A 24,419-nucleotide genomic window follows, 5' to 3' on the forward strand; every position below is an offset into this window, starting at 1 on the left:
AAAATAAGACTGAATTGACTGAACTAATGTTATCTGTATATTATTATTTTGAAAGAACAATGTTATCAACCAAGTTTTTTTTTTTTGATAATTATTGGGTACAATTCTATTGGGTATACGTTATAAATGTTTAAGAAAATTACAGTTAGTCAATGGCCCTGTAACACTAACATACATCAATCAATGCAGTTTTTTTCATAATTAAACTGGTATCTGCTGTGCCTCAAAACTATCAAGCCACCATAAGCTTATTTAGACTATATTTTTAACTACATGGCATTACAAAGTACTGTTAAAATGCACATATTTATCGTAGTCTAGTAACACATATAATTACATTCTCTTATCACTGTCATTTTTGAATAAGTCTCATTGTTACAAAAATATTTAGTAAATAAAAACCTCTTAACTGATTATTGGTTGAAGCAAGTAAAAACATTTTAAAATGTTCCAGCTTTCATATCAGGTAACTTAATCAGTGTATGCAACAAAATGTTAAGCCATGTGCACCTTTTCAAACTTTTTTAGTTTTGTGGTGCCCAGCAGTATTAATTTCTTAAAGTGAGTACATAGTGACATCCTTTATGTCACCCATCACGCCAACATGATTGACAAAAGATTAGGTAACTAAGAACTGTATTTGTTGCCCACGAAAATAATAGAGAAAATGATCGCACACCTGAGGCAAAATTAAATTCAAAATGGAGATTCACTGACATTACCCCAAACTGCAAGAAATAAATCCACACAATATCAACATTCTGATGGAAAAACACAGAGAAAAAGAATTCAGAATGTTTTGACATTCTATCCTGTCAATGTTTGGTTTGCTTCTGTAGTAGCTTGATGGTGAGAGAAAGTGTTTTAATGAGTAACCACTAGAAGACAAGACATAGTCAAATTCATTACCACCTGTTGGATATAGGATCTTTGCCCCTGCCATTTTATTTCTCACATTTACTTAATCATTTCTTCCTTTCTTCATTTTTACCTAGCATTTGCTGTGGCTGTGAATTGCTGGAGTGTCACCTGCACCACACGATTACAGATAGTACTTACCACTGTGAAGATGGGGGCCTTGGTTTTAATTATCGTGCCAGGAATGATCAAGCTTGCCTCAGGTAAAATAAACATGTTCTTTGCTGTTTTTAGCTCCTGTGATATAAAGTTTTTGCATAGCTGGCAGCAAGCATTGACTGTCCATGCCAAGATTCACAAATGTGTGACTCCAAATGACTCCATAAGCTTCCATGAGAATTGTCTTGGCAGAGGCTTTGACTAAGAGCTTAGCTTGCTTGCTGTGAGCGCTGCCATATGTACTAAGGAAGGGAGAATGAGAAGGTGTAGTTAGCTGTACTAAATACATTTTTATTGGAAAATGAACAAGCAGATAGTCAGAACATGTATGCAGTCCAACCTTGGCCATAGACTTGGAGAGAAAATGGAATCAGATGATATATGGATGTATCAAATATCAAGGCATAACCAAGAATAAAGCATTTTAGTAAACAAAGCCCAAGAGATGTATCCAGAACCATTGTCAAAATATGGAGTGAAGTAGCTACATGTAACCAGAGACAAAATGTTAGGAGAAAATAGTACTTTAGAGTCAGAAAAAAAATGTAACCAGAAAACTCAGAACTAAATATCAGAATAACACTGTCTTTTTCTTTTAAATCCAAGCTTGGTCAATAAAGATCTTTAAATTGTCATTGTAGTGATATAACACGTCACACATTTCCAGTTGTTCAACCAAGTAATGGCACAGCAACCATCAACAAAAATTATGCAACCAAAAGGAAAATAAGAAAGTGCTATGGGAGAAGGTGATTCATCAAAAACACCTAGAAACACAATTTAATATTACCACTAGATGTGCTGGCCTCAGAATCCCTAAAAACAATATTGAAATAATATTTAGAGACCAAAGAGCAGTTGAAAAACATTTAAATCATAAGCCAGATCATGCCATGCCTAATTTCCATCTATGAAATTTACTAAAAGGGGAGCATGAACGTGATCTTCATGAACCCAAAAATGGTCTTCAGGGCTGTAGCCCCACCAATAAAGCAAATATCCAGTTCACATGCCATGGTTATCAGTCCAAATATCCTTTGGATCATATATTCCTTTTTTCCCTCAAGATGAAATCAAAGAGTGATACTGTAGGTCAAGGCTTGTAGTAAGAAATACAATAAACAATTCTTAATTGTAAAATGTGAAACGTTGTTGAAATGTCTTAAGGACCAGTTTAACTTGGCATCAAAACCTAACAATCATCTTTAAATAAATATCCGTAATTCCTATTTGCTGTCCACATCAGCATACTTTGAATTAAACCAGTCTTTAACAATGGCAATGTAGTCAAAGACTGGAGTTAGAGTCATGTTGTTATATTGATCGTTTAACGCTGCTTGCTTTGTCTTAGTGTCCTACTACAAAAGCTTCTTAACACCACTCAAAAAAAAAAACAACACAGACATTATTATGCAAAGGATATTGCCTACAGTGGTCTGTATCCTCATGCATGCACATGCTTTGGACATCCTTCAATGTCTGTTCAGTTGTTGTCAGTTTATTGCACATTATGCACATCCTTAATCTGGCCATCATAGAACATCCGGAGAACACATATACATGAACGATGATACCAACCACTCCAGGTAATACCTCTTGCAAAATAACACAGTAATTACTGTGAAATAATACATTACTTTTGTGAAATAACACAATATATTTTTATTAGAGGTGGGAATAAGCTTCCATATCCAACACTGCTAGAGTTGAAGTTTCAAACAAAGAATTTATTTTGATCTTGTTGCTATTAAAAATGGCATAATTCTCTATAAACTGAAAAAAAAAACTCCTCTACCTTCTCTCATATGATAGACCGGATCAAATATGTTTGTGTTTTTAATGCTTCTCTTAAATATAAGAATTTCTGCGGTCCTCTGTTGCTGAATCTTTCAATACTAATGATCAGTGTCTGAACTCACGCAATACATGTTGTCAATGATAGACTTTTAAATGAAACAAAACAGAATTATTTTTAATTATTGTAGTGTATTGCGAGACATGGACGCTATCCATTGACCTGAGATGAAGACTGGACTCCTGTGTGTCTCTCCGGAAAATCCTTGAGTACCATTGGTTTGACTCTGTGTCGAATAAGCAGTTGCTCATGGAGTCCCCAATGAGGCACATTACCTGCATTGTGAGTAAGCGTCAGTTATGGCATTACGGCCATGTGGTGTTTTTCCCTGAGGGTGATCCAGCTTGTAAGATCCTCATTGTTGGGGACCCGAGTGGCTGGCCCAGGCCAAGAGGACGCCCACGTAACACCAGGCTGCAGCAGATAGAGGGTCATTTCCGGAGGGTGGGACTGAACTGTGTGTCTGCCTGCTTGGAGGGTTGCCAACCGGGATCGTGAGTTGTTTTGTCGTGTAGTGGGTGCGGCAATGCACTGTACCAGTGCATTCTCCCCAACTTGACTTGTCTTGTAGCGTATATTTTTTTTTTGCCCTCATCAATGTTTATAAGAACTCTGTGCCCATGGATCCCAATGCTAAAAGCTTTGCTTCGTTATGCTGCTGGTTAGTGGACTGTTTTATAGGAAAGTTTGAGTTCTGGGTCAATGCCCATATGGCCTCTACTGTAAGAACCCAAAACATTTCCCCATTTGCCTCCCCTATTAAGTCACCATGTCCTAAATTCCTAAGAGATTTCTCAGCTTTAGAAAAATGTGTGCTTTAAGTAATCATGTAATAACAATTGTTCAGCCTCCATATGAAAAGGATAAAATATACATGTATGTATGCAACTATGTTATTTCACTGATCTCTCCACCTTCCAGTCTGTTGCTAGAATATTTACTCATGTCTGCATTTTTATCATTGCAGGGCAAACCGAAAATTTTCACGGTGCTTTTGACACCAGTTCCTTGACACTGGACAGGCTGCCATTGGCTTTTTATGCAGGATTATATGCCTATGCAGGATCGTAGGTGTCTTTTTACACTTTCTTTTCTCACTCTCTCTCTCTCTGTTACTTTTTCCTGCATAATTCATGCTGCTACATTTTTTCTTGTCCCATTTTCTTAATTAATTTGATGCATAATAGAACTAAACTAAAGATGAAACACATTTCCAATTCATAGAAAAAATAAATAGAGTAAAAGTCAAAATTCAGGATTTGGTGAACCCAAAAACTGTTGCAGCCTAATTTTTATAAGTACTGTAGTATGAAAAATGGTAATATATTTTAAATCCAGGAATTTACATGAGTTGTTACAATGTTTGTGAGAAGTTTAATGCTGTCCTTGTGTCTCGGTGGCTTTTCTACTGGTTGTCCACATTCTTCTCGTATTCCAGACATGTTCTACAATTTATAAAAACTATATACACAAAGCACAAACTAATAAGAAACAGTCCCAAAACACAAGGAAAGACATTCCTAACAGTGAAAAACACTACACACTGTGGCCAAAAGTGAAAATTCCAAAATCACACACTAACATAGCAAAATTGTAAACCCCAATAAGCACTTCATACACACTGTGCACCAATGAAGAAAACTTTTGCTTCAAATAGAAATACGTTGCACAAAATAATGAGAGCCGCAAGAAAAAGATAAGTCATGTCATTTAAGTACAGATAAGTTTTATTTTGCAAAGCGTCGCCATAAATTAATCTTTTACTGGAAGAAAAATGCCTTTGCTCACACCACATAAAATGAGTTTTGAGAAAAAAAAAATAATGATAATCGTACTTGGATATTCTTTTGAAAAACAAAATCCAGAGCACACTGCAACCAGAACTCAGCCGTTATCCTGGCGATCATTAGAGTTCGACCAACAGTTTTCATTTACATCACACTAGATGTGTTCCCTGGCCAAACAGTGGGGATAGTAATGCTTGGAGTGGAGGATCCATCCTTAACAAGCCTTAGGTGTGATGTCATCACAGAATGCCCGTGTGGCTTTAAAGAAGACAAGCTTATTCATAAGGGATTTGGTCATATATCTTCCATCTCCAACTTGAGAAATATTCTTCAGTAGGGTTGAGGAATGATACCTTTTTGTCACATTGAATTCAGCCTCGTCAACATAAATATATTCTACTGGCTCAGCACTGGCATCAAGTTCCTGGATTCTCTGAAAGGAGATAAAAACATGTCACTGTGGAACAGCACATATACAACAAGTTGAACATACACATTGAATGGAATATTCACTTGTCAATAGGCATGCCGCAAATCTTTCACACGATCAGCATTTCTCCTAAATGGCACACTATATATTTGCTTCATTCTCTCTCTACCTTTATTTTGAATATGATCAGTAGTTTATATGGAAACACTCCCGGTAATGTTGAATATGGAATTGTCTTCCATGATGTGTGTTTGAATTTCCCAGAGTCTGAAGACCTTACTTGCCAGTACCATATTTATGATTTTATACTATAATCGCATTGTGCATGGAAAATGTGCTATATAAATAAAATGTATTACAGTTTTTGCCCGTTGCTTGAACACGTTCTGCAAAACTTGGCTCTTCATGTCAACACACAAGTAAATAAGAAACAACACTGGGAAATAAACCATTCACATCTACATTGAAACTCTGCTATCAAAACCTAACAATCCTTTGTCCTCTGGCCATTGGACCTTACTCTTATTCTATGTTAATTAATGTTGACTTATTTTCTTTTCTTACTGTGTCTTATTTTTCTATTCTTCATTATGTAAAGCACTTTGAACTACTGTTTGTATGAAAATGTGCTATAGAAATAAATGTTGTTGTTATTGTTGTTGTCAAAATGTCATTCTAATGACATAATGATACCCACTTGCATCATATGAATACACTTTCAAATCAGCAGCAACACACTAGTCTAATTTATATAAAACACTGCAGGCTTTTGTTTGCACTGTTTTTATTCAGTTCCACAGAAGGCACGTTTTCACAACACCCAAAAAAAGAAATACTAAATACTGTACATTACAGTTGTGTACTTTACAGTACAGTAAATTCAGTTAAAGCAAAAATAAAACAAACAATACACTACTGTAAACACAGAAAAACATAATTGTGCGTAAGTGGGCTTATGGATCCTGCCATCTGTTGGGGTCTGGCCACAGGATCGCATCAACATCACAAGCAATGTCTTCTCTCGCTAAGCATCGGGGAAAATATCCCCTTGTGTGCAGAATCCATCCATGGATTGACCTTACCTCAATGTCTCCGCAGGCCTGTGCCAAGGCCTGGAGAAGGGGCATGCGGGCATGTGGCTGGCGGTCATATACGTGAGAACCTCACACCAAACATAAACGAACCTGTGCCAAAAAGATGCCAGGCGTCCAGCTCTAAAATGACATATGAGCAAAGACAACTGAATGATTTGATTTGTTATTGCTGAAAGGAACACATTTTATTTATATTTCCAGGTTTTGTTATGCAGCATGTTCATATTTGAATTTGTATAATTTTGACAGGATATATTTTTATGGAGAGCAAAATCTTTTGGGATATTTAAAATCTAAGTTTATTTTTATATAAAATTACATAAGAGTAAAGAAATTTGAATGTTTGTTCTTTTAATGTTTACTTTATTTCTAACTTGTATAATTTAGACAGGATATATTTTTATGGAGAGCAAAATATTATAAGTTGTTTAAGGTTTGAGTTGATTTATTCAGGAATAATATTCCTGTCTGTTTTACCATTCCTACCAAAGATATTTCTGTCGACTAAATAAAAATTCCTTCTATTTAAAATTTAAATAGAACTTGAACAAATACGATAGTTCATAATATCCACGCAGACTTGCACGTAAGAGCGGAGTTATCCATTTTAACAAGCAGCGTATTGCACTGATCTGAAATAGCTGTGTGTGTATATATGTAGATATGTATGTATATGTATATATATGTTTATATATGTGTGTGTGCATGTATATATATATATGTATTTGTGTGTATATATGTGTGTGTGTATATATATTTGTGTATATGTATAGATATGTATATATATATGTTTGTGTGTGTGTAAATATATATATATATATATATATATATATGACAACAACACTCATCACTCACAACAGTGACAAAACAATTACATTGACAATCATGTTACGTTATTTTCAAAATGTTTGCTTTTCTTTTTCATTGCTTCTTTAACACACTACTTCTCCGCTGCGAAGCGCGGGTATTTTGCTAGTTCTCTATAAACTGAAAAAAAACTTCTCTACCTTCTCTCATATGATAGACCGGATCAAATATGTTTGTTTTTTTAATACTTCTCTTAACACTAGAATTACCAGAGCCTACGAAAAAACTTGTAGATCCGTCCCACCTTAAATCGCTTCTTAAATCCGTTCGCACCTATCCGCCAACGTCTTTTGGCCTCTAAATGTGCCGATAAATACAAGCTGCAAGCAGCAGGCTATTCCATTCCCCCACCGACTTAGAATGTGCACGAACTTCTCCCAGCTCATGTCTTGATTGATTATCTGCGATTGAAGTGGAGTTTTTGAGTGAAAATAATAGATTGTTATTTGGAACACACGCATTTCATGTGTGTTCCATTTGTACAGTAATCTGTGTAAACACATTTTAAAAACAGAAACGTTTTCACATTCTAGTAGTAAATGACAAAATGTAAGCATAAACTATATAATGTATGAAGCCTGAAGTCCAAATATCAAAGAAACACTTTCACAAAAGGTACAAATATAACAGAACAAGTGTGCTTTTTTCAAAACTATAACTGCAGAAATGAAAGTCGTCTTAGCATGCTACGTCGACACATATTTACTGTGGCACAGCAGTATCAGCTGCTAATTGGGAATCTAAAGGTCACGAGTTCAATCCTGCACGACTCCGGTTTGAGAAGTGAACTGCTCTTATTCTTACTATTTTAGAATAAAAACATACATTTGATTTCAGTCTGTAACAACAGGTGTAATTTATGATACTTGTAAAGGTTAGTTTTTTTTTTTTTTTTATTAGATTTATTATCTCACATTCATGAGCCCAAACGCCCCCCCGCATTTGAGACTGCTGTTTTCACATAGACGCGCTATAACAGAGGTAAACTCAGATCATGATGACCCTTCTACATAGGAGCAAAAATTTACATCGCACTTTTGCCATCACTGTACTTTATATATATATATAGGAAGCTCTGCATTTTATTTGTGACTTTACGCTGTAGGAAGTAAGTAAATAAATAAAGGTAAATAGGTAAATAACATTCAAAAGTAATGCTCCGATCTAGAACACAAGTGACTTTACACGCTAGTGTTTAGATCTGGACGGTGTATGTGCCCCATAAAAAAGTCTAACTGCTTTCTCGTACCATTGCTTGTGTACTAAAGTGTCAGCAGGCATTTTTCGTGGCATTACATGTATTTTTTGAGCATGCCCTCTGTACACTACTTGTGACTTTAAGCTGTAGAAAGTAAGTAAATAAATAAATGTTAATAGTGTCTTAAAATGATTTCTTCAACATATCACATATATTTGTCTCTTTCTTTTTTTAAAATGTGCGTTGATCACCGCCGGCATGTTGTAGCACACAGCAACTGGCCACCTGCATGAAATCAAATGTATGTTTTTATTCTAAGATAGTAAGAATAAGAGCATTTCAATTCTCAAAACGGAATTGTGTGAGACAGTTTACTGTAGAAACAGAACACACATGAAATGCGTGTGTTCCAAATAACAATTATTTCCACTCTAAAACTCCACTTCACTCCCAGATAATCAAACAAGGCATGAGCTGGGAGAAGTTTGTGCACATTCTAAGTCGATGGGGGGATGGAATAGCCTGCTGCTTGCAGATTGTCTTTATTGGCACATTTAGAGGACAAAAGACGCTGGCGAATAGGTGCGAACGGATTTAAGAAGCGATTTAAGGTGTGACGGATCTACGAGTTTTTTCGTAGGCTCTGGTATTTCTAGTGTTAAACATATGAATTGCTGCGGTCCTCTGTTGCTGAATCTTTCAATACTACTGATCAGTGTCTGAACTCACGCAATACATGTTGTCAATGATAGACTTTTAAATAAGATAAAACAAACTTTTTTTTAATCATATTGTATTGTATTGTATTGCGATACATGGACTCTATCCAGTGACCTGAGATGAAGACTGGACTCCTTTGGTACTGTGTCTCTCCAGAAAATCCTTGGGTACCGTTGGTTTGACTTTGTGGCGAATGAGCGGTTGCCCATGGAGTCCCAAACGAGGCACATTACCTGCATTGTGAGGGAGTGTCAGTTATGGCATTACGGCCATGTGGTGCGTTTCCCCAAGGGTGATCCAGCTCGTAAGATCTTCATTGTTGGGGACCCGAGTGGCTGGACCAGGCCAAGGGGACGCCCACGTAACACCTGGCAGCAGCAGATAGAGGGTCATTTAAAGAGGGTGGGACTGGACTGCGTGTCTGCCTGGGCGATTGCCAACCGGGATCCTGAGTTGTTTCATTGTGTATTGGGTGCAGCAACATACTGTACCAGTGCATGCTCCCCAACTTGACTTGACTTGTAGCGTATGATTTTTTTGCCCTCATCAATGTTTATAAGAACTCTGTGCCCAGGGTACCCAATGCTAAAAGCTTTGCTTCGTTATGCTGCTGGTTAGTAGATTGTTTTGTAGGAAAGTTCAAGTTCTGGGTCAATGCTCATATGGCCTCTACTGTAAGAACCCAAAACATTTCCCCATTTGCCTCCCCTATTAAGTCACCATGTCTTAAACTCCTGAGATATTTCTCTGCTTTAGATAAAAGTGTGCTTTAAGTAATCATGTAATAACAATTGTTCAGCCTCCATATGAAAAGGATAAAAAAATACATGTATGTATGCAAAAATGTTATTTCACTGATCTCTCCACCTTCCAGTCTGTTGCTAGAATATTTAATCATGTCTGCATTTTTATCTTTGCAGGGCAAACAGAAAATTTTCACGGTGCTTTTGACACCAGTTCCTTGACACTGGACAGGCTGCCATTGGCTTTTTATGCAGGATTATATGCCTATGCAGGATCGTAGGTGTCTTTTTACACTTTCTTTTTTTCACTCTTTTTCTCTGTTTCTTTTTCCTGCATAATCCATGCTGCTAAATTTTTTCTTGACCCATTTTCTTAATTAATTTGATGCTTAGATCAAACTAAAGATGAAACACATTTCCAATTCATAGAAAAAATAAATACAGTAAAAGTCAAAATTTAGGATTTGTTGAACCCAAAAACTGTTCCAGCCTAATTTTTATAAGTAGTATGAAAAATGGTAATACATTTTAAATCCAGGAATTTACATGAGTTGTTACAATGTTTGTGAGAAGTTTAATGCTGTTCTTGTGTCTCAGTGGCTTTTCTACTGGTAGTCCACATTCTTCTTGTATTCCAAACATGTTCTTGTTAGATCTCTTGATTAAACTGAAAATGTTCTTGTTTTGCATTAGATGCTGCCATGTTAGACTCTTACTAACCTGGACACTGCAATTAAAAAATAAGTTCAAGTGATCTTAGGTTTGTGAACAAATGTGAAAAAGTGTGGTTCCTGGGAGGCACACACCTTTTTTCACTTTTATCAACATATACTCTCCCAAAATTACTGTTGTTGTTATTTGATTTAACATTCAGAATATGGCTATAATTAAAAGAACCAACAGTGTAACTTCTAGCTTGGCAGAAAAATCCCTGCATAAAGGCAATCTAGACACTACTCTGAATTCTGCACAAGAGAGGCAGCTGCAGTTTTTTTATTATATGATGGTAAAAAAAGAGGCTGATAAGGCTGCAATGGATGTTGATAATTTCACAATTTCAGGGGTTTCCCTTTGTACTGCCAAACAGTTTTCTCCTCTCCCCATAAGGCAATCTTTCTCCTATCAAAACTATGGCAGTCCACAATAGTATCAACTTTAAAGAATAAGTGCCTGTGCGTCTTTCTGTGTGTTCATCCAGTTGCTGTGTGTCTGTCATTCCAAAACATGGCACATGACAAACATGTAATGTCAATAGTAGGCACATCACTAACATTTGTAAAGATGCATTTTACTACTACAAATATTTGTGATGCACCATCTGTTGAAATGACAACTTTGATGCATTTTATTACTACATGCATTATAAAATATTATAAAACATTAACATATATATCAAGACACACACACACACATATTACCAGTTAAAAGTCTGGAAATACTCATACACCAGGATGGAGGCATTACAGGTAGAGTTACAAAGAAACTGGGCAAAAGAACACCGACATTGGACTGAAGGTGCATGGAAAAGCATAATATGGTCAACATTGTGGAGTTATCTTTTCTCTGTTGCACATGACACTGGTTTTTGGAGTGCATGTAAGGAAAAAGCCAACTAAGGACCTGTAAGGGCTTTTATTTCTCAAACTACAGACTCTGATGTTCTTGTCCTCTTGTGTAATTGTGCATATGGGCCTCCCAATTCTTTTTGTTCCAGTTTGCCCTTTTCTCTTGAAGTAATAGATAAATTTATGTGCAATCTCCAGTTTCTTGGCAATCATTCACATGGAATATCCATTATTCTGCAGAAGCAAATCAACAGACTGACGTTTCTTGGGAAAGGTGTTTTATTGGCCAGTGTTATAATCCAGCTAAGTAGTTGTGAAGATCCCACTAAGTTATAACTCAAATGCTGGTGATAGAGAATGAAGGGATACAGTTGAGATGTAGATCTCACAAAAGGAGTTCAACTTTGTGTTCAGCTAAGGCAGTTAGCTGAAATCCATGCATTTATGATTGGCAATGAGCTTATTTAGGCATTTCAACAGTGTTAGCAGCTGCACTGAGCTCTAAGTTAAGGGAGAAGAAGAATCAAATATCAGCAGTAAGTTGTTGAAATTCACAGAATTTTTTTTTTATTTTATTAATTGTATTTCAATCCATACACTGCAATCAAGTTTTTACAAAAAAAAATTGAGTTAAGAACAGATCGATCCCCACCCCTGAGAGAGAGAGCAAGCCAAACGGCGTGAAATTTAAGGCTTGTAAAAGGCTTTTGGATGTTAATTATTTTTATCCTTATGGCTGTGATGTTTTGCTTTGCATGGTTGTGACCACGCCTGGGGTTTGTTCCTGCCTTGCACCCTGTGTTGGTTGATTTTGGCTCCAGCAGACCCCCATGACCCTGTGTTAGTATATTACAGGTTGTGAACGGCACCCGGGCACAGACAGGCGGACATGTTGTTATCAAACCACCACACGTTTATTATACAAATTATTTACAATTAATTGGTCACTCAGACCCCCAAATAATGGTCACAAAGACCCAGTCACGTGCACAAACCCCAAAACAGTCACTCAGTCCTGGCCACAATGCCTTCTTCTCGGGCCGCCTCCACAACTCCTCTTGCCTCGTCCTTCTTCCACCCGACTCTAGCCCCGAATGAATGGAGACGGCCCCTTTTATGGAGGACCCGGATGAGCCCCAGGTGTTCCCGGCAATCGTCTGGCCACGCCCAAGTGTGGCGGAAGTGCCGGCTGTCCTCCCGGCTGCTCTCCGGGCGCCGTCATAAATCTTCCCCCCAGCACTTCCTGGTGTGGCGGGAGGGCTGGGGAAACAAGTCCCAAGGCATTGGGGCCTCCTGGCGGTGACCACGGGCCCCTACAGGGAAGGGCTTCCATGCCCTCGACCCGTGGCCCCAAAGCAACCCGGAAGGCAAACCCACGTGGTCCAGGCAGGGCTCTGACCCTCTTCCGGTCCCTCCTGGCGTCCCGGCCGGGTCATGGCCCCTGGCATCCCTGACAAGGTTGGACAATGACTGACTGACTGACTGGTTGTGACCATGTTATTCTCAGTTACATTATAGTAACCCATTATAGTTTCATAAACTTCTCTATTTTTCTGCATCTCCCTTTAGTGTAGTGGATATTGAAATGCAAGAAATTATTGGTGCTACCTTTGTTTTGCAGTTTTGTATTTTGACAATTATTTTTTCATTTTACATCCAGGTTTTTAACTTCTTTACTGTCTCTGATAACACATTGCTTGTTTGTGTCTTAATTCCATTGCTCTGGTTGCATTCTTCCTATTCTGCCCCTGGGTAATCATAAAACCTGCAAGACGTTCTCCACAGTATCTTACATGGCATGTATCCTAGATCTAAAAGCAAACTTTGATCTTACTATTACATGGTAACATAATTATGCTTTATTTTAACAGTTCGGTCTTGAATTATGTCACAGAAGAAGTCGTCAATTCCAAAAGGTATTGAGATTTTGTTTCTTATATGCAAAACTGATCTTAGAAAGAGGTTGCAATATGGATATGAGTAATAGTACACAACAAATCTCTTTTTCTCAGACAGCACAAAAAATAAGTTAATGGTGGTCTATTTATCAATAATGAATGACCATGCCTAATGTTAGTTGATCAGCATGGCTTGCATGATAATAACAATCATAAAAATGACATGTGACAAAACTGAATATCAGGCAAATTAAAAACCTACAGGGTACCGATTTCATGTAAAATCTTTCTGTTATGGTATGCAGTGGATATTACCCTAGGATTTTATATTTTGTTTATTCAGTTTTTGGTTCTTTTTTCTAACATTTGTTTTATTCCTGTTGATTGTTCTATATTTATTAAATCACCCCATTTAGTTTATTTTGTTAATTTATTTATGTATTTGGTTAATTATGTTGTGAAATGCTTTATTATACTTGATGTGTGCAAAGGCAAGACAGTATCTTCTTTGTGCCTTTCATCCTAACAACACCCAGATTTCAATGCCATTCTATGAAACACCAACCCTGAAAGCCACTGAAAGGCCCTGATTGTAGTTGTGGCTGTAATGTGACATCCTGTTCCAGTCCTTAGTATTAACAGATAACACTACAAAAAATATAATTAATGCCAACAGGCAGAATGCACCCTTACATGACATGACACTTCAATCACTCTAATATGTGAAGCTCTTCTCATACATTATACTTTCATTTTTTCATTATTATTACTGCTATTATTATTATATGTAAAAATAATAATTTCAAAATTAACCTCTTTATTTCCTGTCAGTGTTTTTTCTGTCTTCTGATTTAATCAAAACCCAATAGAGAGAAAATGACTGAAGCCTCGACCTCTTTTTTGCTAGAAAACAGGCGTGCACATTTGACAAAGGTGATGAAATTAATAACTAAACAAAGATCATTATTATTAAATCAAGTAATAAAACATGTCATTAATGCTACATGGGTAACATTTTGTGGAGCTCAAATGGAATGACCCTGCTATGAAGAAGAGACATCCTCACACTCAGAAGCTTAGTGTGTTTCATGTTCTGATGGTGCTATCCTTTTTCTCAACTGACTAAAATGGTTGGTTCACAATCTGTGCAAAGTGTGAACTCAATACACATCCCCAGAAACCTCTAGTGAGAAACTTCAAAAGGATAACCACCTATCCAAAGAGAACTGAATTAAGCAGCATTTATTTGTAACCTAAGTTAAACCTGGTAAAGGTATATCCAAAAGCATTACTATGTTTGCTGGCAGTTTAATATTGTGGAACAGTCACGTATGAGAATTTGTTCTCTGGTGTGGATTTATTTTCTCTTAAAATTCCCATCAAAAGTGCAATGAATAATTTGCAACAGACAGCTTGCATATTTTCAACAATACATCTACTACACTTCTCTTGAGGTCTACACATCCTGCCATATCAGAGGGTATCAGCTGTGATACCCCAGTAGTGGGAATGTGGTGCAAGACTACACTTTAGATATCTTGTGGTTCTTCAACCAAATAGGATCAAAGGGAGAGATGAGACACAGACAAAAATGTTAAGGAAAACAATGCTGCAATTTATTAATATTGCTGTACAAAGAAATTAATCATGTGTAATGAGGGCCTTTTTGCACTGTTCTTCAGCAATGGACACATTTAAAAATAAATGGGAAGGACAAAGACAAAACAGTGAATATTTATAGTATTTAGAATGCATTTAAAAAAGAAACTATAAAGTAGAAAAATTCACACACAAACAACAAAGACAATCTTCCTCAGTTCATCAAGATACTTGAAAAATCGCTCTGGTGGTCAATTGACAAGCCCTGTTGCTAAGAAACTCTGTTTATATTGGCTTCAAGATCAGCCAGCCAATCACTGACCTCGTCTACCCCGGTTTATATAATCGAGGCAGACACAAGCACATTCACGCCATACACTCAGGCAAACCTTCAGTTTAAATAAGCACTCCCTTGTGCATTCACATATGGTTTCCCACGAGCCGAGAGCGGCATGCAGAGCTCCTCATGCATGCTGATACCTTTCCTTACTGTAGGTTGGTGGGGAGCATGCGCTGATTACAGCATGTTGTCGCATACACCACAGAGCGAACCACCCAGATTGAAATCTGAGTGCAGCCGTGCAACAGATGACACCTTAGCACCACACTGGAAAAGTGTGATTTTTTTACAGTGGCTGGAGTGCCAATCCTGCCACCAACCCCGTGTTTTCCCTGTAAATTGGAGGACCTGCTTACAGGGCTGGATGCAGATTAAGGCCATACACAGGATGGAGCAATTGCAGATAAAGGGCCCTTCTCAGGGGCCATTGGAGTAGAGTCACTTCTGGCATTTATGGCATTCGAACCAGCAACCTTCCGATTGCCGGCACAGATCCTGGCCTCAGAGCCACTACTTCACCCTTACCTTTCTTTATATAGCTGTTTGTTACTGTTTTACTGATGACAGCTCTCAGTTTACAGAATCTCCTAAAGTAAGTCAAAGTCGACTCTACTTTTGGAAGAGTTCCACAGTCCATTCCCACAGTGGTGGTCAGCTGCGAAGAAGGAGTTTGTGCAGGTTTTTACTTACTCCCCGCGTTTTCATAAACACCATACCTTGCAAAACGGTTTCATCAAAACAGCACCACACACTAGCAGCAGCCCCATTCCCCCATTAAACACACACTTTAAACAAGTTTAAAAGTAAGTGTTTGTCTTGTCTATTTTCTTTAACAGCTAAAATGTGCACACAAAGTTACTTCTCCTCATAAAACAGGAATATCTGAAGTGCATGTTACCACATAGGCTCACACTAAATTTATTCTAACAATGGCCTGTCTACTCTGCAAAACTCAGGGTTCAAAACTATCTGGCAATCTCAGCCACATTTGATACTGTATGCATACCTGACACAGACATCACCACACCATACACAATTTTTAAACACTGTTTTTTAATTTGTCTTCAGCACTTTCAAACAATTTTACTTCTTGTTTCTCTCAGTAAATATCAGACCCTATTACTTAAATTTAAATCTATTTATCTTTATCAATCAATTTTCCACTGTAGTCAGCTCTGATTGCTTTACTCTAAGTTCAAACTGAACATAGTCAGACTACAACACAGCACTCTCATGAAATTAAAGATGACTGTTTTTTCTTAAGTTACAGTTTTGTCTTAGTGTTGTATAATTTTTTGTATTGTTTTCTGAGATTTTGAATATGAAGATATTCATATTTTTACTTTTGCTTCTGAAATAATAAATATGATTGATTATTATTTTAATTTATGCTGCATTGACTTTATTGGTGTGCAATCTTGTTTCTCAGTTGTCAGGGCATGATGATAGGTTATTAGGGGGCAGTTACAAGAAGATGAACTTCTATAATGTCGTTAGGGTGATGGTAAGCAGTGCAACATCTCATAGAGTTTGTTCAAGTTTCTTAACAAACAAAAGAAAAATTATTGCAGCTCTATTCTTTTGTGATCTTTTTTCCATTGAAGAACTCTGCATGTTTTTTTTTTACTATGATTTTTAGTTTGTGTTCCCAGTTCACGTTTTAATGAATACTGTCTTGCTGATTTTGACCCTTGCCTGTTTTAACTTCACTTTGATCTTTATCTCCTGGTCCATTCATTTTTTTTCCTGCAATCAACAAGACAGTACAAGGTTGTTTCCCACTTTGTTCTCATTGCATCCAATATAGACCAATGTACAAGAGTGTGAAATTACTTTGAAGCTTGGATTAATTATAAATAAGAGAAATATTTAATTTACTCTAGAGTTTGAGCAGATTTGGTACTTAATGTTTTGATGTTGTTAAGTCATTTAGCTTGTTCTCTTCTGTTTGTTGCTTGCTGGCATGGTTCCACCCTTTGTTTTGTTTTTTGTTTCTTTTTCATTTTGGTTTGCTACTTTTTTTTCCTTTTATTGTTTTTTTTTAATTGTTACATGTTTGTGAATCACCTTTTTGTTTTATTATATTTCCCCTGTTTTCAGTCAATTATGTCACTAATTCTTTTTGATCATGGTGGGTCAAGGCTATTTATTATCCAACAGTCCCCAGGTGCTTCACAGCTTTACAGCACCACGGGACTTTAAAAGCTGCACACTTTTCAGCGTGGCTTTAGAGCAGCATTAGCTGGTTAGTATTCTTCTCATTGTGGTTGATGTTTTTGTGGAATTCTGACCCTTTTGTGTTCATTTTATGTCTTTTTCAACTTTTGCTTTCTCTTTCCCCGCTACAGATTGTGAATTTTGGTGCTGTTTAAATCAGGTCCTTGTTGACGGATTTATTTCATTATTTGATAGGCTGTTTCTGATGTGAAAATTGAGTATTTTTTTCTTTTTTGAATTTTTGCACTCTTTATAGATTTGTTTTTTGTGTTTTGGTTTAATTTGACTAATTTCTTGGTTAATTGCTTTTTAATCAAATATTTAAAGAAATACTCCATCCAAAAATAAATACATTTCTAAATATTGCTTACCCCATGTGCTTTACAGTGATGGCCAAGATAAATTTTTTTCTCGTGAAGAATGACAGAGAGTAGTTGGAAGACTTCTCACTACATCCAAGTCCTCAGCTCATATCACCCCTATTTTAGCATCATTACATTGGCTGACAACTAGTTATAGGGTCCAGTTTAAAATCCTACTCTGAATGGTCTGGTTGTGGTATATGTGAATCTGTAGATCTTCTGACCACTGCTTACTTGTTATTCCTCCCACTAGATTAAAAACTAAAGGGGATAAAGCCTCTCCATTATGGCTCCCAAACTCTGGATCTGTCTCCTCCTTGATATCAGAGCATCTAATTCTGTAATTACATTTAACACTCGATTAAAAACATATTATTTTAGACATATTCTTGTTAGGTTGCTTTTAGATCCTTCTATTATGTATTTCATTGATTTATTTATTTTTGATGCAACTTTATATGAAATATTGTATTTTTTATTTTACTTTTATTATTCTTTTTGACATTGTGAAGCACTTAATGTACATCACTTGAAAAGTGCTCTATAAATAAATGAAATGAAAAAAAATCATATAATGTAATTTAACAGCCACCATTACTGGACAACAGCAAATGGCATTAAAAAATGTAAATGGAGAAAGGGGAAAAATTCTCATGTCAAATAATCCATATGTCCTTGATCCATTTGAATGCACAAAATATGCAGAAAGTATGTATTTTTGCTGAAATATTAAAATTTACTTTTGAAAAAAGCAGCATGCTTTGTAAACAGTACAATGCATTTCCACAATTTTGCTTTTGAAATGAAGACAGGACTATTGACCAATGCATGAAGGGTGAGAGGCAATACTTCTGTGAATGTGTATTCCTTCACAAGAGCATTTTCTGGAAGTGGTATATTTAAAAATATTTTAGTAAAAAACTAAAAATACTTGTTTGGGACATTGTGAGCAAATGAATTGATAACCTTGCATGTAGAATTTGCAACACAAGTTCCATGACAATTTTTCATGGACATCTATAAGCCTTTCTACTTTCTTTCTGAATGAAAAATGAGATTACATCATTTCTCAACTGTCACTATAAACCACATGGGTAAGCAACAGTGAAACAAAATGTAATTTTTGTTGGAGTGTTCCTTTAAGTTTTGTATACACATGATCTGGGTTTTAGACAATTTTCTTACTCCTTGTGCTGGTGAATCTTTACACCCTCTGCAATAAGTATTTATTGTAACTGGATTAATATAAGGTAAATATTTGTTTTTATTTTTTGTTTTCTTTAGAAACCTCCCTTTGTCGATCATATTATCCATGGTAACAGTGACAATTGCTTATCTTCTGACAAATATTTCTTATTACATGGTGATGACATCTCAAGAGGTTCTGGAATCCAATGCTGTGGCTGTGGTTTGTGAATTCACTTTTAATAACTATGAACAGATAAATATTAGAATGACTTTAAAGGTCTGCCTGGTGAGACAATGATTAGCACTGCTGCATCACAACCTCAGTAGGCAGGGGTAGTAGTCCTCTCCCATTTAAGATTATGGTTATTCGAAACCAGCCTGGTACAACTAAGTGTGGGTGTGCTCATAAGAGTGCTCTGTGGTGGACTGACCCCATGGCCAGTGTTAGTTGCTGCTTTCCAAACAGCGCTGGCAGAATGAACTCTAGCATCCCCAGCCTAGAAACTGAATGAGACCGGGTCAGTGAACTGATGGATGGATACATTTATAGAATAAACTTACCAAATGACTATAGAAAACATCCCCATAGGTTAAATGTTTGAATGAAGGAAAATTAAAATTAATAAAATCAAAGTACATATATTTAATTAATTAGCAGTAGTTGTAGCCCAATACATTGTGGTGTAGAATGAATACTGATTTTGAGTCTGCATTGCTCCACATATGTTTCTGATAATGGTAATGCTTCCACTGCCCTGCTATTACTTTATGGTCAAGAAACGTGGGAATGTCAAAAGTGGATGAACTATGGTCCTTTGTGAGTGATGAGGTGTATTCCAGGGAGACAATTTTTCAACTGCTTCTAACAAAACAGATTTTCAAAAATAATGGATTTTTTCAGAATGTTTCAAAATGCTCTTTTCAAACTAATAAAATATATGTTATATAGGTTTGTTCACTGGCTTATGTTTGTTTTCCTTTTTTGTGCTTTCATTGTTTATTTTAATTTTTTATGTTATTGTACTTCTTTGTTTGTTGATGATATTGTCCTATTTATTAATTATTTTGTGTATGTATTGCACTATGTTCTTTTGTGCTCCTTTTGTTTTGTGAGTGGAACCTCAAGAGACAGGCCTGATGTCACCACTGAAGGACCATCTTCTGCCTTTATCTTCAAAATTCAGAGCAGGTCCTTCTGTGTTCATTGCTGCTTGTAGTGTGCTTCATTTTCTGTGAGTACTGATTTTTCTGGATCTTGAATTATTGTTTTGTGTTCTTGGATTTTGTTCATGTTTTACAAATCTGGATTTGTTTGCCTTGGATGGCCTTTTAGGCAAATCCTTTTGCCTTATTTAGCCTTTTCTGCCATTTTTGCTCTTCTTTTGTATATAAAAATAAATTCTTATTTTAAAAAGATTCTTTGTGGACTCAATTCTCAACCCAAATGTTTTTTTCTTTCACTTGAGATGTATTTTAATACATTTTGGGACATTTTAAAGTTATTTTAGTAATTTATTTCATTGATTGCATGTCTTCCAAGGTAGTTTCAATACCCGTTTCTTGCACAGAGTCTTCTCCCCTTTTATGAGTGACTGTGTAAGTACTACATGTACAAAATAGTAAATTAGTAAAGGAGAAAGGACTAAACACTAAGGAAAAATAACGGCAAGACCGCGTCAGCTGCGGAGTTCAGCAGAGCTCAGCCCGGAGTGAAATGAAGTGAATTGGAGGGGAGATGATCACGTGACTCCCCCACCCGCCTTAACTCTCAATCCCTCCACAAACACACAAACACAGTCTCTCGGATCCCAACTCTCCTTTATATATAGATTTGTGGACCCCTGGACTGGCCTGAAGCCTGCATGTGGAATTGGATAGATGAGCCTGTCTTAGGTGAAACTTTTTCTAAGCAGGCTAGAAAGGACCCTGGCATGTTATATCAGTGTTTTTTGAAGCCTCACAACATTTTGCTATTTTGGGTATTGCTCAATCACAACAATATTTTTGAATGATACACTACTGGTCAAAAGTTTTAGAACACCTGTTTTTACAGTTTTTTTTTCAAATTTAACACTAGAATTCCTGAAGGCTATGAAAAGGTTGTAATGTTGGGCCACCTTAAATTCCCTCGCACGTCTTCATCAGCGTCTTTGTTTTGCAAATGTGTAGATCAGCACAAGCAGCAAGCAGCCTGCCCACCACCACGCAGTTAAAGTCAGTTGCAAAATTCTCGAAAGCTCAAGTCCGTTTATGTGGGTGTGAATTGTATGCTGACGTGAAGTGTAAATAGTCCAAATATCAAATAAACACTTTCAAAAAAGGTGTAACAAAACAAATAAACACTTTTAAAAAAGGTGTAACAAAACAAGTGCGCTTTTATTCAAGAATATAACCAAAGAAAAAGAAATCATTCAATTTACATGTTGCTGTCAATGAGTAAAAACTCAAGCCCACATATCAATTGACAGAAGGTTGACTGTCTGCCTGGGTGGTGCAGAGGTAAGAGCTGCTGCTTCATAAGCAAAAGGTTATGGATTAGAGCCTGGGTTTTCCCATTTTGAGTAGTTATCTGCTATTATTATTATTATTACTATTATATAATAAAAACATACATTTGATTTGAGTCTGTAACACCTGGTGTAAATTTTTGCTACTTGTAAATGATATTGCTGAAGGGATATAAGCAGACACACAAACACTGGTGAATCATGTCTTCTTGATATCTTATTGTCACCTGAATTTTTTGTTATTCAGTTTTATTCTTAAATAAAAGCACACTTGTTTTGTTATAAAATTACAAAAGTGTTTACCAACCTCCCTTCACCACTGTTGTTCATCACTGGATTCAAGGATTATCATGACAGGCACCAATGATCTTATGTCTACTGCTCTGCACAGCTGCCCCAGCAATGGAATCACAGAACATGGCCCATTTTGGTTCAATGTTCCCACCTGCCTCCCTTAGAATGCAATAAAAATTGTCCAGAGGTGAGAGCTGAAGATCTTTCGAATGGGGGCATCTGCCAAATGTTCTCAGCGCACCCTCTCTATACGTTTGGGTCTGCCTTGTCTGTCCTGCATCTTCAACCGCCATCTGATCCAACTCAGAAACAGCTAATGAGCTGTTGGCAGCTCACCCCCTCTCTTCACCCAGTGTCCAAGACATACTTCATAGGTCTAATGACCTATGCTCGGGTTCAGATCGGGTAGGCCATTTTGCCCTATCACACCCTTCCAGGTTTCACTGTCATTACCCAAATGAGTCTTAAATTCCCCCAGTACACCAATAGAGTCCCCAGTGGCAGCACCTTCCAGCACTTCTCCCAAGGTCTCTAGCCAGTGCTTTTCTCCTGAAGTGACCAGGAGGTGATCCTCTTGTTCACCATGGTAATTTCCAATGTAAGCTGGGGTGCTATAAGTAAGCCCACAGCATCCTGCAGCCTCTCACTCTAGACAATTCCAGAGTGGTATAAACTCTAGCTCCACTCAAGGAATTTGCTTCCAGAACCCATGCTGTGCATTGAGGTGAGACAAATTATGTTTAGACGGCACTACTCTACCACCCACACTAGGTTGGGTTCCTTCCCCATCAGAGAGGTCATATTCCATGTCACTGGAGTCAATTTCGGTAGCAGTTGATTGGTTCACCAAGGCACTTATCTTCGACTGCTGCCTAAATCACAGGATAGCTTATGACCCTCCTGCTTATCAGTATTTTATATTTAATTTTAAAAGTAATGCCTACTAATCCAATGTAAGCATCTTACCCAAATACTGGTCTTTAATTGATATAGTTCAATCTAGGGTAATATTGTAATGGTGATAGAATTTTAGGTGTTTACTGCCTTCATTTTACTTATATAAATAGTAAATTTGGTCTGATTCTGACCATTTTTTAATAATACTAAATGATTAACATGTAACATACATAAATGCTGGATACATTCTAATAAAAAATGACCAAATTTAGGTTAATTATTTTTACATTCACCCAAAACATAAACATTTGCAAATAACAGTTGCTTAGTTAGGCTAGGGGTCCAGTTAAAAAAGACAGAACTTGTTTGGAACCTGAAACCACAAGGGGTCCACAGAGCTATGTTTGAGAACCACTGGACAAGATTAATGTGAATTGTGTATTAAATTTAAAATCTAAAGTAACATAAGCGCAATGTGTCCTTTTTCCAAGCCTGTTAAAATCAGTTCTAATTTCTGATAAGATAATTAGGCCCTAATGAATTCTATGAATAGAACTGCATACCCTTTAAATCCATCACTGATTCCACCCACATTAGGTATGTACAATGTTATTTTTGGTCCTCAATAAGATTGAGTTTAAACTGTTAATTTAGTTGTTTATTGAATTTTATTGTCATTATGTTTCAGAACATGAACCTTTAAATTGTTTGTGTTGTTGCAGGTCACATTAGTGTGAAGAACGACATCACATGAGCAGTACGTATAACATTATCATATTGCAGCTCTTTAACAGTTAGATGTCAGCACTTTGGATCCAAACACTACTACACTGTGTGCTTGGTTTAGGAAAGAAAAATATCAGAAGGTTTCGGAAACTCTCACATGTTTTGTTTATTTGATTTTCCCAATCATTTTGAAACTTTGACAATCATTATTTCGCTTGTCATTTCTTTTGAAATTTGACTGTTTCTGGTCATTTTCTGTTGGAATCTTCCCATGTTTGTACTTTGGTTCCTGGCCAAAAACACTCAGTGTTTTCCTATAGAACACAAATTATCAATGCATTCATAAAAAAAAAACTCTGACACTTAATTTCTTCAAATACTAGAACTATGTTTCTGAAAACAGAGTCAGCAGAATTTTTAGCTGCTTAGACAAAAATACAGGAAAGAATGTAAGAACAGCACAGAAATATGACATTCAGTGCTTTAGTTATGCCCCTTAGGTATTATTTCCTTTTAATTATCTGAACTACTGCTATTTTTAATTGCTTTGATAAATTATCAGCATCTCTAAACCTGGAAAGTAATCAGAGCGAGGTTACTTAGTGTCATTTAAAAGGTCAAAAATGAGTTAAATACACATAATAATACAAAAATCAGACCACAACTGGTGAGGTCATTACTAAAACAGACATAATGGTGGAGGCAAGAATAGGGGAGGGGCCACAGGTGGAGTCCTGGCCAGACCATAATAGTAGCATGCAGTATGTCAGCAATCAGTACTCTGAATGCCACAGACCCTTTTCAGGAATGTGCCTGGACACCCTCCTTCTCCTTCTCTTTCTCTTTCTTCTCCTTTTCCTTCTCCTTACGTAATCCGGGATTTATGCGGAGCACATTAAAACTGAAAGCTTTAGAGCTGGACCAAGCAGAGAATTTGTCTGCCTTAAGTCTTATTACATCAGATTAGATTAAATGTTTTTTCCCTAAGTGCATTTTTCAGTGCAAAATTCTTATAAATGTTTTTTTTTACTTCTATTTGACATTATTTTTAAAGT

At 36.6% G+C, this 24,419-nt stretch overlaps 1 protein-coding gene across 1 annotated transcript in view; it reads left to right on the forward strand.

The window, feature by feature from the left end:
• LOC120539456 (cystine/glutamate transporter-like) overlaps positions 1-24,419 on the forward strand; it is a 39,320-nt gene that overhangs the window by 922 nt on the left and 13,979 nt on the right. Inside the window, exons 2-5 of the mRNA XM_039769530.1 lie at positions 996-1,121; positions 9,949-10,048; positions 13,208-13,252; positions 19,037-19,160. Coding sequence (XP_039625464.1) covers positions 1,070-1,121; positions 9,949-10,048; positions 13,208-13,252; positions 19,037-19,160 — 321 coding nt within the window. The 5' untranslated portion in view covers positions 996-1,069. The remainder of the gene's footprint in view (positions 1-995; positions 1,122-9,948; positions 10,049-13,207; positions 13,253-19,036; positions 19,161-24,419) is intronic.

Source organism: Polypterus senegalus, chromosome 11 (assembly GCF_016835505.1).
Source record: "Polypterus senegalus isolate Bchr_013 chromosome 11, ASM1683550v1, whole genome shotgun sequence".
NCBI classification, from domain to species: Eukaryota; Metazoa; Chordata; class Cladistia; order Polypteriformes; family Polypteridae; genus Polypterus; species Polypterus senegalus.